The sequence below is a fragment of the Podarcis pityusensis genome, assembly GCF_964106645.2.
Source record: "Podarcis pityusensis genome assembly, chromosome: 4".
Taxonomy (NCBI): Eukaryota; Metazoa; Chordata; class Lepidosauria; order Squamata; family Lacertidae; genus Podarcis; species Podarcis pityusensis.
Window position 1 is genome coordinate 19302893 of NC_138027.1, and position 15574 is coordinate 19318466.

Sequence of the window (15574 nt, forward strand, 5' to 3'; positions counted from 1 at the left end):
ATTCCCTCCCTGTCTCATACATTCATGGCTGCTCCCTGCAGCTTCTATCTATGTAACAATACAAGTTACCGTATTTTTCACTCTATAGGATGCACTTTTCCCCCTCCATAAATTAAGGGGAAGTGTGTGTGCGTCCTATGGAGCGAATGCAGGCTCCTTGGCTTCAGCGATAGCAATGCAAAGCCTCCGAAGTGCAGAGGGAGTGCTCCCTCCGCGCTCTGGAAGCTTTGCGTTGCTTTCGCTGAAGCCTGGAAAGCGAGAGGGGTTGGTGTGCACCGACCCCTCTCGCTCTCCAGGCTTCAGCAAAGGGAACCTGAAGCCTTCGGAGCGCAGCGGGAACTCGCACTGCACTCTGAAGGCTTCAGGGATAGCCGCCTGAAGCCTCTGGAGCGCAGCGGGAACTCCTGCTGTGTTCCAGAGGCTTCGGGTTCCCTTCACTGAAGCCTGGAGAGCGAGAGGGGTCGGTGCACACCGATCCCTCTTGCTCTCCAGGCTTCGCTTCGCTGGAGAGGTGCTGCACAGTTTTCCCTTTCTGCGCAGCGCACCTTCAGCGAAGTGGGAGGAGAAATGGAAGGGGCTCCTGCCGCTTCGCTGAAGGTGTGCTGAGCAGAGAGGGGGAGAATTTTTTTCCCCTGTTCTCCCCCTCTAAAACAAGCTGCATCCTATGGTCGGGTGCGTCCTATAGAGTGAAAAATACGGTAATTGCATTCACCCAATTGACATCACATCTATGGCCCTCAGGGACTAGCAGTTTGCAGGAGGCCCACGTGGAAGGTTGAGAGGGACCCTCGTTTGATGCATTCCTAGGCCATGCTATCTTTTTGACTCACATGACATGTGGTTCCCTACCGCCTGCCTTTCCATAAGCAAGCAAGACCAACTTGTATTCTGTGGGACATTGTGGCAAACACAGTGCTCTTTTTCTAGAAAAAGAGGTGCCCGAACTCAACATGAACGCCTCCCATGTTCTCAATAGTGCCCAACTGAGAGGTGTTGGAACTGAGTTTCGGCTGCAGAAAAAGCCCTGGGCAAATGTATTTCTTCTGGCACTGTTAGCCAGGGTTAGAGAATAATAATAATATAATAATAACAATTTATTATTTATACCCCGCCCATTGGGCTGAGTTGCCCCAGCCACTCTGGGCGGCTCCCAATCAAGTGTTAAAAACAGTACAGCGTTAAATTAAAAGCTTCCCTGAACAGGGCTGCCTTCAGACGTCTTTTAAAGATAGGATAGTGTTTTTAATATTCTGCTGGGAGCTGTCCAGAGGGGCTGGGGAAACCCAGCCAGATGGGCAAGGTATAAAAAATAATAATATTTTATTAAATTATTATCATAGTAGATCTGCACCTGGTTATATCCAAGCACGCAACAAATCCTTGCAGTTCATTATTCTGTCATCATGCGTGCTGCAGGTGGAATGCCAATGGCGCAATAGCGAAGGTGACGCCCTATGCAAGTTGTGGACTACAATTCCTATCATCCCTGAATATTGATCATGTTCCCTGGGACTTATGGGTATTGTAGTCCACTACATCTGGAAGGCACCACAATGGCTGCCCCCAGTATAACTACCTGCAATTCTGGTAACCAGCACTGTGCAACTAACCATACCAATTTGCCTTCCCCACTGCCGGCATCTCCCTATTACATCATCTCAACTGGATATGCAACAGCTCTCCAAACGCGTTTATCTTACATGTCTAAACAGCCCCCCCAGGCTGGTTTCCACACAAAAATAAGTGTTGCCAATGTAAAATCAAACTAACGATGCAATCCTAAACACACATACTGAAGACAAAGTCCCAACAGGATATAACTTCCAAGTAAATGGGCATCAGATTATGCTGTTAATATATTTTGGGGTTTCCCCCCCTTATTTTATTAAAACTTTTCAACATACAATGCAATAAAAGCCAAACTCATCTAGAAAAGAAAAGAAAAGAAAAGGGAGAAAAGAAAACAAACACACACAAAAGAAAGAGAAAACAGAGGAAAAGTGAAAGAAAAAATACAAAGACATCTATCAGAAGAAGATGCAAAGCCCTCTGTCTAGGATGTAGCTTAACCTTTGTCCCACACAAAAGGTGTTAGAGCCTCCTAGCTCTCACCTGGGAGCTTCCCTTTCTTCTCCCAATCTCCCCCCACCCCCTGAGAAATCTTCCCTTCCCTGCCTCTCACCCTGCCTCTTTCATCACCCATCCCTTCACCTTCCTGTGTGAATCCTCATTAACACTTTTAAGACTGCAGAGGTAAGGTCCTGCAGTTCTTATGGAAAATGCTCGGAACTTGAGGTCTGGGAATTCTCCTGCAGGAAACCATGTTTGAAAGCCCATTTGTGTGTGCTGTTGCCATCGAAATGGATGAAATAAACCAAGGGATAACCAGCTGATTCTGAGAGATCACAAAGAGGCACCATGGAGGCCTTGTCCTCAATGGCAAGACCATGGCAGGACTCAGCCAAATGGCACTTACAGAGGTTAAAACACCCATCAGTGCCCAAACTACAATAGGTAAAAGTAAAAGGTAAAGGACCCCTGACAGTTAAGTCCAGTCAAAGGCGACTATGGGGTTGCGGCACTCATCTCGCTTTTAGGCCAAGGGAGCCGGTGTTTGTCCACAGACAGCTTTCTGGGTTGTGTGGCCAGCATGACTGAACCTCTTCTGGCACAATGGGACACAGTTTACCTTCTTGCCACAGTGGTACCTATTTATCTACTTGTACCGGTGTGCTGGGACAGAGCAACGGGAGCTCACCCCATCATGGGAATTCGAACCGCCGGCCTTTCCATCGGCAAGTCCAAGAGGCTCAGTGGTTTACACCACAGCGCCACCCACGTGCCAAACCACAACAGAGAGCTGTCAACATTTCAGGCCTTGCAGCATATCATGAATAAAAAGAAAATTGAGTAGTAAATTAAAAGTGTTGCAATGTGATGCAACTACAATCATATAAATATACTGCTTCCAACTTCTATGTGATTGTTTTGCAGCTGTATGGAAATGGATTTCAGGCGTTCTCCACCCTATTCATAAGCAGAGAAACTGAAGGAACCTTTCACCATATTCCTCTTACAATTATTCTTACCAGTGCTTTCCTTCTAGGAAAAAAGGTGCCAGTACTGCGTATACTTGAGTATTCCCAGAAAAAGCACTTAGTAGTAGTAGTAGTAGCAGCAGCAGCAGCAGCAGCAGTAGTAGTGTAGTATACTACCCTATATCCGTTAAGACCTCAGGGTGGTTCAAAACATAAAAACGCAATATAAAACACACACACACAAAAACCAAAGCTAACCCAATATTCCCCCCAGTTTTTCACTGTTACAAGCGGCAATAGTATATTGATATGAGCAATATGAGCCTTCTAATTCATGGGTCCAACAAGGATCCAATTGGCAATGGCCCCTAAGTATGTATGGGTCATTAAGGTAACAAAGGAAGTGGCTCTGTGCCAGAGAGAAAATGGGTGCCCCCCCCCTCCTTCAGCTGTCTAGAAAGACAAAGGGCAAAGTTGTGCATGTGTACCAGATGTACCAGAAGCTAGAAGCAGGCCAAGCGGCTGAAAGATAGAGCCATGCTCGATTTCTGATGCATTTCAAGTCTGTGGCTATAGGAGAAGTAAGACCCTCTTCGGGGGCTAATGCTATGAGCCGCTCCATTGCGTATTGTACAGACACCACAGTCTCTGCTGTCCCTCATTCCAAGGAAACTGAACCCTAGGTGAGCACCTGGAATCTTGCACCCCTCAGAGATTCATAGAATCATAGAATCATAGAATCATAGAGTTGGAAGAGACCACAAGGGCCATCGAGTCCAACCCCCTGCCAAGCAGGAAACACCATCAGAGCACTCCTGACATATGGTTGTCAAGCCTCTGCTTAAAGACCTCCAAAGAAGGAGACTCCACCACACTCCTTGGCAGCAGATTCCACTGTCGAACAGCTCTTACTGTCAGGAAGTTCTTCCTAATGTTTAGGTGGAATCTTCTTTCTTGTAGTTTGGATCCATTGCTCCGTGTCCGCTTCTCTGGAGCAGCAGAAAACAACCTTTCTCCCTCCTCTATGTGACATCCTTTTATATATTTGAACATGGCTATCATATCACCCCTTAACCTCCTCTTCTCCAGGCTAAACATGCCCAGATTGGGGGAGGGAGTGCAACAATTCCCTCCTGCATGCTACCTTTCCCCCTGAAGGCAGTGAAGGCGGCATGCATAGTTCTCCCCCTCTCCCCACTGTATTCTCACAACAATCCTGGCAGGAAGGTTAGGCTGAGAGCCAGCGACATTCCCGAAGGTCACACTCAGTGAGCCCCAAGGATGAGTGGAGATTTGACCCTCAGGTCTCACCCACATCCTTGGCCAACACTCTAACCCAGGGGACGCCAAGCTTTCTGAGCCCCATTTAGCCCCATTTGCTAACTAGAGAAGCTGACACAGGCACCATACCACTTGGAGACTCTCATAGTTATGCAGTATATAAATTGTTTAAATAAATAAACCTGCTCTAGTGGCTAGAAAACCATGCTTCTTTCAACTTCAGTAAGAGGGCTCTGTGGGTGTGAGGGAACGGCCTCTGTGGGTGCTGTCATTGTGGGTTGCACAGTGTGTGTGTGTGTGTCTGTATGTGTGTGTCTGTGTGTCTGTGTGTATTCCCCATGATGGGGAAACTGAGCATTGGCTTGAGTCCCGTGGAGAAACAATACATTGTACTGGATAGATGGCATACAGCGCCGATACCAACTGGTAGCCATACACAAGCAGCAGATAACATCTGATTCATCTGCTCCTTCTTTAGGCATACCTATCCCTGCCTGACCCCATTCTTCTTTCATAAAGAGCAGCTTAAGTGGAGCTGAGGCAACTTTGAAAGCCACACCCAAACGCCTTCAAATAAAAGCCTTACAAAGCAGTTCAAAACCCTGGCGTATCATCAAGCAGAATTTAGGAAAGGATACGCCAACGACTATGTCAGCCCAACATCAGAAAATATAATTTCTTTAGAACAGCCACGTATTTCTGACGCCCACGAATAGCCACTTGTTTCCAAAAACGTGTCAGCTCTGACTGTAAATGATACCCTGACTTGAAGCCCTGGTGGCTGAGCGTCCATCAAATTCAATTGTTTCCTACTACAAGTTTCAACTTTCAAACAGGAGTGGCACCGCAGATATAGGGTTTCAAATAATCCTTGCCAACAGAAAGAGACAGAGAACATCCCTTTTGTGATGGCCTGGGACTTGGGTTCGGACTCGGAACCAGAGGGGACTCAGTCTGCACCGGATCCTTTGCCTCAGGCATCATCTGAACCAAATCTGGGGCCTGATCCTGAAGAGTCCCAGTCTGCACAGGTTCCCCTGCAACAAACACCAGCTGGGCCGAGTCAGGGGCCTGAGCCTGCCTTGGCTCCAGATGTGAGGATTACCTTGTTGCCTTCAGCTGGGCCATCACTGACCGGTGGGGTCAGGGAAGGCTGAGGTGGCCCCTGGGTCTAGTAACCCACCAACGTCTCCCAAGCTGCAGAGACTAAGGTCTGAGAGAAGGAGATACCTGAGTACTTGCAGGAGGAGTGCTTGCCTTTGGGCGAAACAGGGAGGTGAATCGCCGGGGGATCAGGACCGACAAAGATAAAAGGCTGTCGGACCCCGCCCCAGGTTGCAGGAGCAACATTGCTGTATGCTAGATCCAGTACCTGTCCTTGCCTGGTTTCCTGCCTCGTGTCCTGCCTTGGCCCCGTTAGACTGACTCCTAGCGGAACCTTCGGATTCTGGACTGCATTTCTCCAGAAACGATTTCTGAAACTTCCCAGCAGGAAGACTTTTATGTAAGTCTATGAACAGTACAATCATACCTCATGTTACGTCCGCTTCATGTTACGTTCTTTCAGGTTATGTCCCGTGGCGACCGGAAAGGGTTACTTCCGGGTTTCGCCACTCGCGCATGCACAGATGAGCAAAATGATGTCACGCGCATGCGCAGAAGCAGCAAATCACAACCTGCGCGTGCGCAGACGCTCTGCTGCGGGTTGCATTCCTTTCATGTTGCGAACGGGCCTCTGGAACGGATCCTGTTCACAACCAGAGGTACCACTGTACTGGATCATAGCAAGGTTACAGGGAACCAGGCAGAGGGCCTTCTCAGTACTGGCACCCTCCCTGCTAGGAAAGACGCATATAAGATACCAAGGAGGATGACCTAAAAAAGGGCCAGATTTCCTCCAAAATAATTCCTACACAGGAATATAACTTAGCAGATTGTCGTCCACATAACCTCCAGGTAAAGACAGAGATAAACCCGTCTTTAATTATGAAAGCACAACACATAAGGGAGGGCAGTATATTGCCTCCCTGTGGAACGCCCTCCCAATGTCAAGTAGATAAAGAATTACACAACTTTTAGAAGACATCTGAAGGTAGGCCTGTATTGGGAGGTTTTTAATGCTTGATATTATTATGTTTTTAGATATGCTTTAAGCTGCCCAGAGTGCCTGGGGAAACCCAGCCAGATGGGTGGGGTATAAATAATAAAATTATTATTATTATTATTATTATTATTATTATTATTATTATTACTACTACTACTACTACTACTTCTATGCCTGTACTCTGAGGGCAAGCAAGTCTTGCATGAGAATACAACTCTCAAATGCAGGAGCAAGATGCATTTTTGTGTCTTGGAGGGCGCTGTCATTATCACATGAGAATGAAGAATTCAACACCTTCTTCATTTATATATATATATATATATATATAGTATGTATGTGTATGTGTGAAGCTAAATCTGTAATGACATTAATGAATTTCAATAGATTTTTTTTCATTAAAAAAAATAATAAAGTAACAAAACAAGTTTCGACATGTAAAAAGCACATTTAAAAAAGTATTTCATCCACCCCAATTTTTCCTGAAAGTTCTATTCTTTTCGGGGGGGGGGTCATCCCCAATAGTTTCAAAATTTCTGGAAATTATTCACCTCTACTCTTGAGTAGATATGCTAAATTAGGGCTGAACCGCAGCTTACCCAGCTCCTCTATTTTAGGGGATTCTCTTACTGCCTGTTCTTCCATAAACGTCTTTTTACACAGCATTTCCCAGTACACTGGTACCTCGGGTTACGAACTTAATTCGTTCCGGAGGTTCGTTCTTAACCCGAAACCGTTCTTAACCTGAGGAGTGCTTTCGCTAATGGGGCCTCCCGCTACCGCTGCACTGCCGTCGTGCGATTTCCGTTCTCATCCTGGGGCAAAGTTCTCAACCCGAGGTACCACTTCTGGGTTAGCGGAGTTTGTAACCCGAAGTGTTTGTAACCCAAAGCGTTTGTAACCCGAGGTACCACTGTACTGCTTTCACATCTATGGAATGCACAAAAGTGACAATTTATGCCCCAATACCACCTGCTGACAAACTTATTAAGACGCCTTATTTGAAAGATTTATGCTTTGGAAATATAAACTGTTCCTTTCTCGTTTTGTTCGGAATTGCTGTTAACTTCCTATAAGAACAATACAGCATGACAGAGTCGTCGAGGCTGCTGCTTGCATTATTAACCCATATTTTAAACTTACTGAACGGAGGCCTTTAGAAACCCATTTACAAAACCTCGTTTTCATTTTCTTCCACGCACTGTGATTCACAAATGTTGTGATTGAACTGCAATTTTAAATACATGTAACGTATGAAAATATGTTAATCGCCGAGGTGTCTAAATCAGGTTAGCGAAATTGCTTTTATTCTTGCGTTTTACATCACACGGCTCAGTAATTACATTTGCCCTCAAACACACTTCCCAAATCATATATTAATTTCATGTGCCAGCTGAAAAAAATGGCTTTATTAATCCCATGCAGAGGCTACATTTCCCTTGAAAACATATCTCCAAGCCAATATGCAGAATTAAGAAGGAAATCTGAAAAAAGAAAACAACTCTTTAGTGGGAAAGTACCTTCCTTGCATGCAGAAGGTCATTGGTTCAATTCCCAGCATCTCCAAGCAGGACTGGGAGAAAACCCATCTAAAATCCTGAAGATACAGACTGCCAGACAGTGTAATACTGAGCTAATTTGACCAATGATCCGACTTAGCATAAGGCAGTTACTTCTGAGAAGTACTGTAAGGTAGCTGTACAAATTCTTGGAGTATCCTGGAGAATCACAGCGCCTGCTGTGGCTGCAGAGACTAGTAACTTGTAACTGCTGCCTCCCACTTTGATTTTGCTGCATTAGGAGCACCCAAGTGACCTCTCTGGTGCACAAGCTGGGCTTTCTGTATGGAGCTCCTGGGCTGCCCAAACAACAAGACCCCATTCTTGGCCTCACTGGTGTGGTCTCAAGCAGGGGCGGAGCTACCTGCCTTGGCACCCAGAGTGGTGCAGGGGCAGGGCTAGCTGGCCCGCGGGCAGGGCTAGCCGCACGGCGAGCGTCCTTAGCTGCCTGCCGCCCGTGCGGCAAGTGTGTGGGGCGCTGCTAGTGTCCCTAGCCACCTGCCACCCGCGTGATGAACATGGGGGGCACCACTTGCTGCCCGTGTGGCGAGCTTCCCTAGCTGCCTGCCGCCCACACAGTGAGCTTCGGGAAGGGCGCCACTAGCCGCCCACAGCATCATCCCTAGCAGCCCGCCCTCCATGCAGCGATGTCACCCGCCATCACAGCTCCATGCGCCGCACCCCCCGCACCCACCTTCCTCCACCAGCGGTCTCAAGGAAACATTTGGCAGCAGCTTGGCTGCAGGAGATGCCAGAAGGAGGCATTCAAGGCTCCACCCCAGCTTTGCGTAGGGCTTACTCCTCAGCTTTTTCTTCTTTTGAAGATAACCCGCAAGGAAGTGGAGGTTTAGGATCAGACTTTTTCTTCTCCTAAATGGGCTACTTCCCCAGGTTGATGTGTTCCATCTGCCCCTCACTTCCTTCTACAGCATGTTCAGAAAACACCTTCTTGACTGTTGGACCTACTATTGGTCTCATCCACTCCATGCACTAATGCCTGTCTTCACGTACAGGGGAAGTCCCTAATGCGCTGTATGTTTGAGATGCATTGGCTACCCTCACCTGGTTTAGCCAATCAACCGCAGTCATTCCAGGGGTGCAGCAGCTGTCTCATGCTGACAGCTTCTAGGAGCCGCAGGTGAAAGCTAAGTGCAAGATGGGGACCAAAGGTGGACAAACCACCCCAGAAGGACAACCCCTTCTGTGCTTTTCCAAGGAGAATTGGTGTTTGCCACCTGAGCTGTAGCCCAGGAAAATCTGGGGTAGGGAGTTAGAACCTTGCTAGATTTAGAGTCACCTTTCTTAGGCAATGCTCTAGCACAGGGCGAAACCACTGCTGTCCCTCCTGGTGATCTGAGGTTCCATCTCTTATTGGCTCCAAGGAGAATGTCCAGTGGGGAGGGATGATGGGATTTGCTGGTCACAACTTCCCTAACCTGGTTCTAGCATGAGCAGAAGACACACAGCTGTCGTTCCTGCACTGCAGCAGGTTGTACTAGAGGGCCCTTGGGGAAGGAATTCCAAGTCTCCAAATCTTTAACTACAGAAGGAACTTTAGATCCAGCCCAGTTTCCTTACATTCGATCCATTCCTTACAACTCTGGCTGTTTCCTGCGCAGTGACAGTTTGCCAAGATATCCCTGTACCAGCCCTGCCACATCTGCGCTACCCCACAGGTCATGAACTCGCACAGTCGACGTGCTCCAGTCAAATCACATTTTGCCCAGTGTCCTGTTTGCAGCCTTGGGCAGCTAATGTTTATAAACCTTGAACTACAGTTAACAAATGCTAAACAGCAAATAATGTCACAACCGACAAGCCCGTCTGTGCTTTTCCAAGGAGAATGAAAAGTGGCTTGCTATTAGTTCCCAATCAGCTGCTTGGTTTGTTTTCCTTGAATAAGTGGAAGCACTACAGCAATCCAGTGATTCACCAATACTGGCTTAAAAGCTTGTCCTTATAAGTGGAACTGAATAATGGAGACGTTGTGGTCCAGTTTGAGAACAACACCAATCCATCTCCCCCCCCCCCCGCCCCCTGTTTAAGCTCCAGTCTCTTGGTACATCCAGCTCCAACCTGACTGCTTACCCATGATCTGTTTGAGGCTAGCCAATCAGGGGTGTAAACCACAGTGGAGAGTTGGCTTCTGAAACTCTGCTTGCTTTAACTATGGTTTGTAATTCCATTCCAACCCAGCACCCTAGTTTAAAACCCTTGTTTGTTGTGTCATTCCCGCCTAGTGCCCGGCACTTTCACTGCCTTTAGCTGTTCTCCGGAAAGTGCTTATTACACTACTCATCAGGGCAGAAGCAGCTGCAGAGACCTCAGCAGAAAGAATTGCAATATCTTACTATCCATGTTTCCTGGGACAGAGTAAATGACATGCTTCAATATCTACTTGAAATCTCCTCCCGCACTATGGGTAAGAAAGTCCATTATATATCAAGAGAGAAATGTCACACAGCTAGCCACTGTAATGAGAAGTTCTCTGTAATCATCAAGCGACTCTGCTGAAACTCTGCTTGGCTCCAAAAAGAAAGATGTTTTATAATAAGAATAAGAATAAGAATAATTTATTATTTCTACCCCGTCCATCTGGTTTTCCCAAATTTTTCCTGTTTTCCCAGCCACTCTGGGTGGTTTTCAACAGAACGTTAAAAACAGAATAAAACTTCAAACATTAAAAACTTCCCTAAACAGGGCTGCCTTCAGATGTCTTGTCAGATAGTTGTTTATTTCCTTGACATCTGATGGGAGGGTGTTCCACAGGGCAGGTGCCACTACCGAGAAGGCCCTCTGCCTGGTTTCCTGTAACTTTGGCTTCTCGCAGCGAGGGGACTGCCAGAAGGCCCTCGGTGCTGGACCTCAGTGTCCAGGCTGAACGATGGGGGTGGAGACGCTTAGGGCTTTAAAGGTCAGCACCAAGACTTTGAATTGTGCTTGAATCGTTTTCTGACAGATGGCATGGTGGGGCTGTGCTATTCACCTGGCCACCCCCGCCTCCCAGTTGATGGGCACTGCCATTCAAATGGTGTCTGCGCACTGTGTCATGTGACTGATTATGCAGGGTGGGGCTTACTTGCCTCCCCCTAATATTTTATTCAAGTTGGCACCCCTGCCAAGGCAGCAAGGCAGCAGTTACAAGTTACCAGTCTCTGCGGCCACAGCAGGCGCTGTGATTCTCCAGTGGTTTGACTTCACCCCCAGAGGCACACTCCATTGTCTCTCAAGACAGATGGATGCCAACAACAGCAGCCGTTAACAGTGTTCCTCCACGATAGCTTAACCAATCAATGTGCCCTCTGTCGTTTATAGGCCACAGTTTCTGCTTTAAACTCCACCCAAAGTTTGAATGGCATGATGATGTCACAGCATGGTAAGGGTGGGAGCCTTTGTACCATGTGACTGGCACTCTGGCAGACATCAGTTGTGAAAACGAGAACCCGAGGCCTCCTCCATCCAAGCAGAGGTCTGTCATGGATCCTTTAGCTGAGATTCCTGCATTGCAAGGGGGTTGGACTAGATGACCCTTAAGGTCCCTTCCAACTCTACAATTCTATGACTCTATGATTTTGTGAATCAAAACTCCCTACCTCCAAGCACCATGCCAGCTTGGCAGCATTTCCTCAAGCGGCACGCAGGGCAGTTCTTCCGGCGGATCTTGTCCACTATGCAGTCGTTCCGCCCGGCACATAAATAGTTATGTTGCCCTGTAAGGAAACAAAGGAAGAAGATGGGGGAAATGAACACTAGATTACAGAGAAGTAAAAGAAAAGGAAGGCATGGCAGTTCAGAAAGCTAGGGTGAATAAAGTGCAAAGCATCCAAACAAATCACTAAACTATAGCCTGGAAACAACGTTAGTCAGCTTCAATGTCAGCCTCCCTGATCTGTTTTGGAGGTGTAAACAAAATGTATAAACCGTCCTTCAGGCTAAATGCTCAACAACAACTGCTTCCAAAGTAAAAGGGATTATTATTATTATTATTATTATTATTATTATTATTATTATTCTAGCAACTAACTGGATGCTACCATCGATTCATCCGTCACTTAATTCTCTTTAATTATTGTTTCTATCTTCTTGGTTGGGTAATTAAATGCACATCGGAGGTGCTTTTATTAGCTACAGGGGAGGAGGGGGCAAGGAGGTTCAGAAGGGAACAGCCTTGTTACTGAGAGGCTAAACAGCCATGTTTCACTTGGTGTGTCCCCCTCCCCCCCCTGCATTGGGTCATATTAAAAAGGAACGAACCAATCTGTTCCTGTTTAACATGACTCAACAGATGAAAAACTAGTATCTTATGGACTTTAACAATGTAAGGGTCACCATGACATTAGCACAGCGATATTATGATCAGTCAGTTGTTATTGGTGAACTGCTTCTATTATGGACGCGGACCTCAAGTGTATTTTTAAACATAGCCCTTGCTATCTAAGCTTGCACAAATTGCAAGGCAGTAAGAGAGAGAAGAAACAGGCTTCCTTTTCTCCCCTCCCCCCATTCTTTTTTAGTTACTAACTTATTAAAGCCTGCTGGGAACCAGTGTAATAATAATAATTTATTTCTTATACTTTTAATATGTAATGTTTTATTATGTTTATATATGTTGGAAGCTGTAGTGGCTGAAACAACCCAGTCAGATGGGTGGGATACAAATAATGAAAAGATGAAGAAGAAGAAGAAGAAGAAGAAGAAGAAGAAGAAGAAGAAGAAGAAGAAGAAGAAGAAGAATCCCGGCCCATCTGACTGGGTTGCCCCAGCTACTTTGGGTGGCTTCCAACAAAATATAGCATCAAACATTAAAAACCTCATGATACAGGGCTGCCTTCAGATGCTTTCTAAAAGTCAGGTGGTTGTTTATTTCCTTGACATCTGATGGGAGGGCATTCCACAAGGCGGGTACCACTACCGAGAAGGCCCTCTGCCTGGTTCCCTGTAGCTTTGCTTCTCGCAATGAGGGAACCGCCAGAAGGCCCTCAGAGCTGGACTTCAGTATCAGGGCTGAACGATGGCGGTGGAGACTCTCCTTCAGGTATACAGAGCCCAGGCCATTTAGGACTTTAAAGGTCAGCACTAACACTTTGAACTGTGCTCGGAAATGTACTGGGAGCCAGTGAAGAACCTTTAGGACCAGTGTTATATGGTCCCGGTGGCTGCTCCCAGTCACCAGTCTAGCTGCCGCATTCTGGATTAGTTGCAGTTTCTGAGTCACCTTCAAAAAAGTAGCCCCATGAAGAGCACATTGCAGTAGTCCAAGCGGGAGACAACCAGCGCTTGTACCACTTTGGCAAGACAGTGTGCGGGCAAGTAAGGGTCTCATACTAGCCTACCCCGCAAGGGTGTTGTGGGGATTAAAGCGGGACAAGGAATGAACCAAGCGTGCCACACAGAGCTCCCTAAATGAGGTCAGTATATAAAAGTAATAAACATTGACTTAGTCAGAGTAGAACCATTTAAACCAACGGGATTTTAAGTAGATCCAGACGTTGCCAAATCAATGAGAGTTAGTATTGGTTAAAAATGAGTTAAGTCCCACTGAACAGCAGGCCAATCAGGCACACAGGCTACTTGGTCACAGTCTTGCTCCCTACAGTATTTCTGATTAAACTATGGCAGGCTTCCTCAACCTCAGCCCTCCAGATGTTTTTGGCCTACAACTCCCATGATCCCTAGCTAGCAGGACCAGTGGTCAGGGATGATGGGAATTGTAGTTTCAAAACCTCTGGAGGGCCGAGGTTGAGGAAGCCTGAACTATAGTAATTATTACTAAATTTCCAAGCAGGTTCTCTCCCAGATCTACCTGGAGATGGCACGGATTGAACCCGGGAAATTCTGCATGCCAAGCAGATGCACTGCCACTGAACCACGGCCCTTCATGACAGATGCCATTTGAGAAGGCCCAAGTTGGCTCCACAAACATCAAGGGCACGGACTGCCCTGAAGAGGGTCAGCCACAGACTCCAAACTAATGGACTCTTCTGGGTTTTTTTATCTCGCACATTAGACTTTGACCACAGCTGTCCAATCCATCTGAAGCTGTGGAACCTGGCTTTAGGAGGTTCAAAGAGCAGCAGGGGACTGTTTGCAAAAGGGCTTTCAAAGAGCCCGGTTTTGGCCTCTGTAGTCCCAACAATTGAGGGTTCAAAGTGCAGCAGCACCATCACCTGATATCATACTGGTGTCAGATGATTTGGCCTATCAGGGTCAGGGAAATAAGGATCCATTCCACTTGCCAGAACACGTTCCCCATCACTGCTGTAGGCACTTATCCCTGGCAGCTTTGTAGTGCTTGGCCATTGCGGTCTCTTTGTAAACAGGGTAAGAGCTTCCTTACACTAATTTAGGCTGCAATCCTATACACACTGTTCCTTTGAATTCAGCGGGGCTTACTTCTGGGTAAACATGTATAGGCTTGAGCTGTCAGTTATCTGCACAACGCGGAGGAAAAGAGAATCAAATCCCGTCTAAAATAATTAGGAAACAATTTGCTGATTTGCCTAATGCAGGTAATTTGGACTCTCGTTTGTTTCCCTAATGTATTAGTTCTAAACATGTGAATATCTGTGTCCAGTTGAAGAAGTTGAATAGATTTTGGAGGGAATAATAATAAGTATATTTTAAATACATATGCAGACACACAAATCATCTCAGGTTTAGAATGCAGAAACCAGCCCTTTGACCTTTGCATTCAAATTCCAGCATCTCCCTGAAGGGTAGAATATGTGACTGAGAGAGGGGAAATATGCAAGGCATTTGCCTAATTTCAAAATTACAGTATGATATTGAACTGCACCAACCCATCTGCCTTAGTGTGCTGCAATACTTGAGATTCTTCTGGCCATATTCCATTCGGAATACCATTTTCCTGCTATGCTGTCTCTCTGCCCAGCCTACCTCACAGAGCTGTTGTGAGGATGAAATGGAGAGGAGGTGAACAAGCATGAATGTCACATTGAGCTCCTTGGAGGGAAGGCAAGGAATATAAGTGTAATCATAATAAAATTAAAACAAACCTTGGTTTACTGTGATGTGTGACTGGAGACAAGGGTGCTGCTGGAATAGCACAGCTCCCATCAGCAGCTGGAGCGGGTGGGACTTGGACCACTCTAACATACGGAGGGCCACCGCTTCCTCATCCCTGGTGCAAAATCACTTCTCCACAAACCCAAAGTGGGTGGGGAAATATTGGAAATGATGGAAAGCTCAAAGGAGCCTGCCTGGTTCTGCTGGTGACTGCAGCAGACAGAGCGTGGTCCAAGCTCCACTGACCGCCTCATCAGTCCTGGCACACCTGTCTAGTTTTGTTTTTTTAAGGTATATCCCACCTTTGAAATGGGACGCGGGTGGCGCTGTGGGTTAAACCACAGAGCCTAGGACTTGCCGATCAGAAGGTCGGCGGTTCGAATCCCCGCGACGGGGTGAGCTCCCGTTGCTCCGTCCCTGTTCCTGCCAACCTAGCAGTTCAAAGCACATCAAAGTGCAAGTAGATAAATACGTACCGCTCCAGCAGGAAGGTAAACGGCGTTTCCGTGCACTGCTCTGGTTCGCCAGAAGCGGCTTAGTCATGCTGACCACATGACCTGGAAGCTGTA

The 15574-nt window shown here is 46.8% G+C and overlaps 1 protein-coding gene across 1 annotated transcript in view; it reads right to left on the bottom strand.

The window, feature by feature from the left end:
- The window catches only part of PGR (progesterone receptor), a 52459-nt gene that overhangs the window by 17416 nt on the left and 19469 nt on the right, over positions 1-15574 (bottom strand). Inside the window, exon 3 of the mRNA XM_081001906.1 lies at positions 11573-11689. Coding sequence (XP_080858032.1) covers positions 11573-11689 — 117 coding nt within the window. The remainder of the gene's footprint in view (positions 1-11572; positions 11690-15574) is intronic.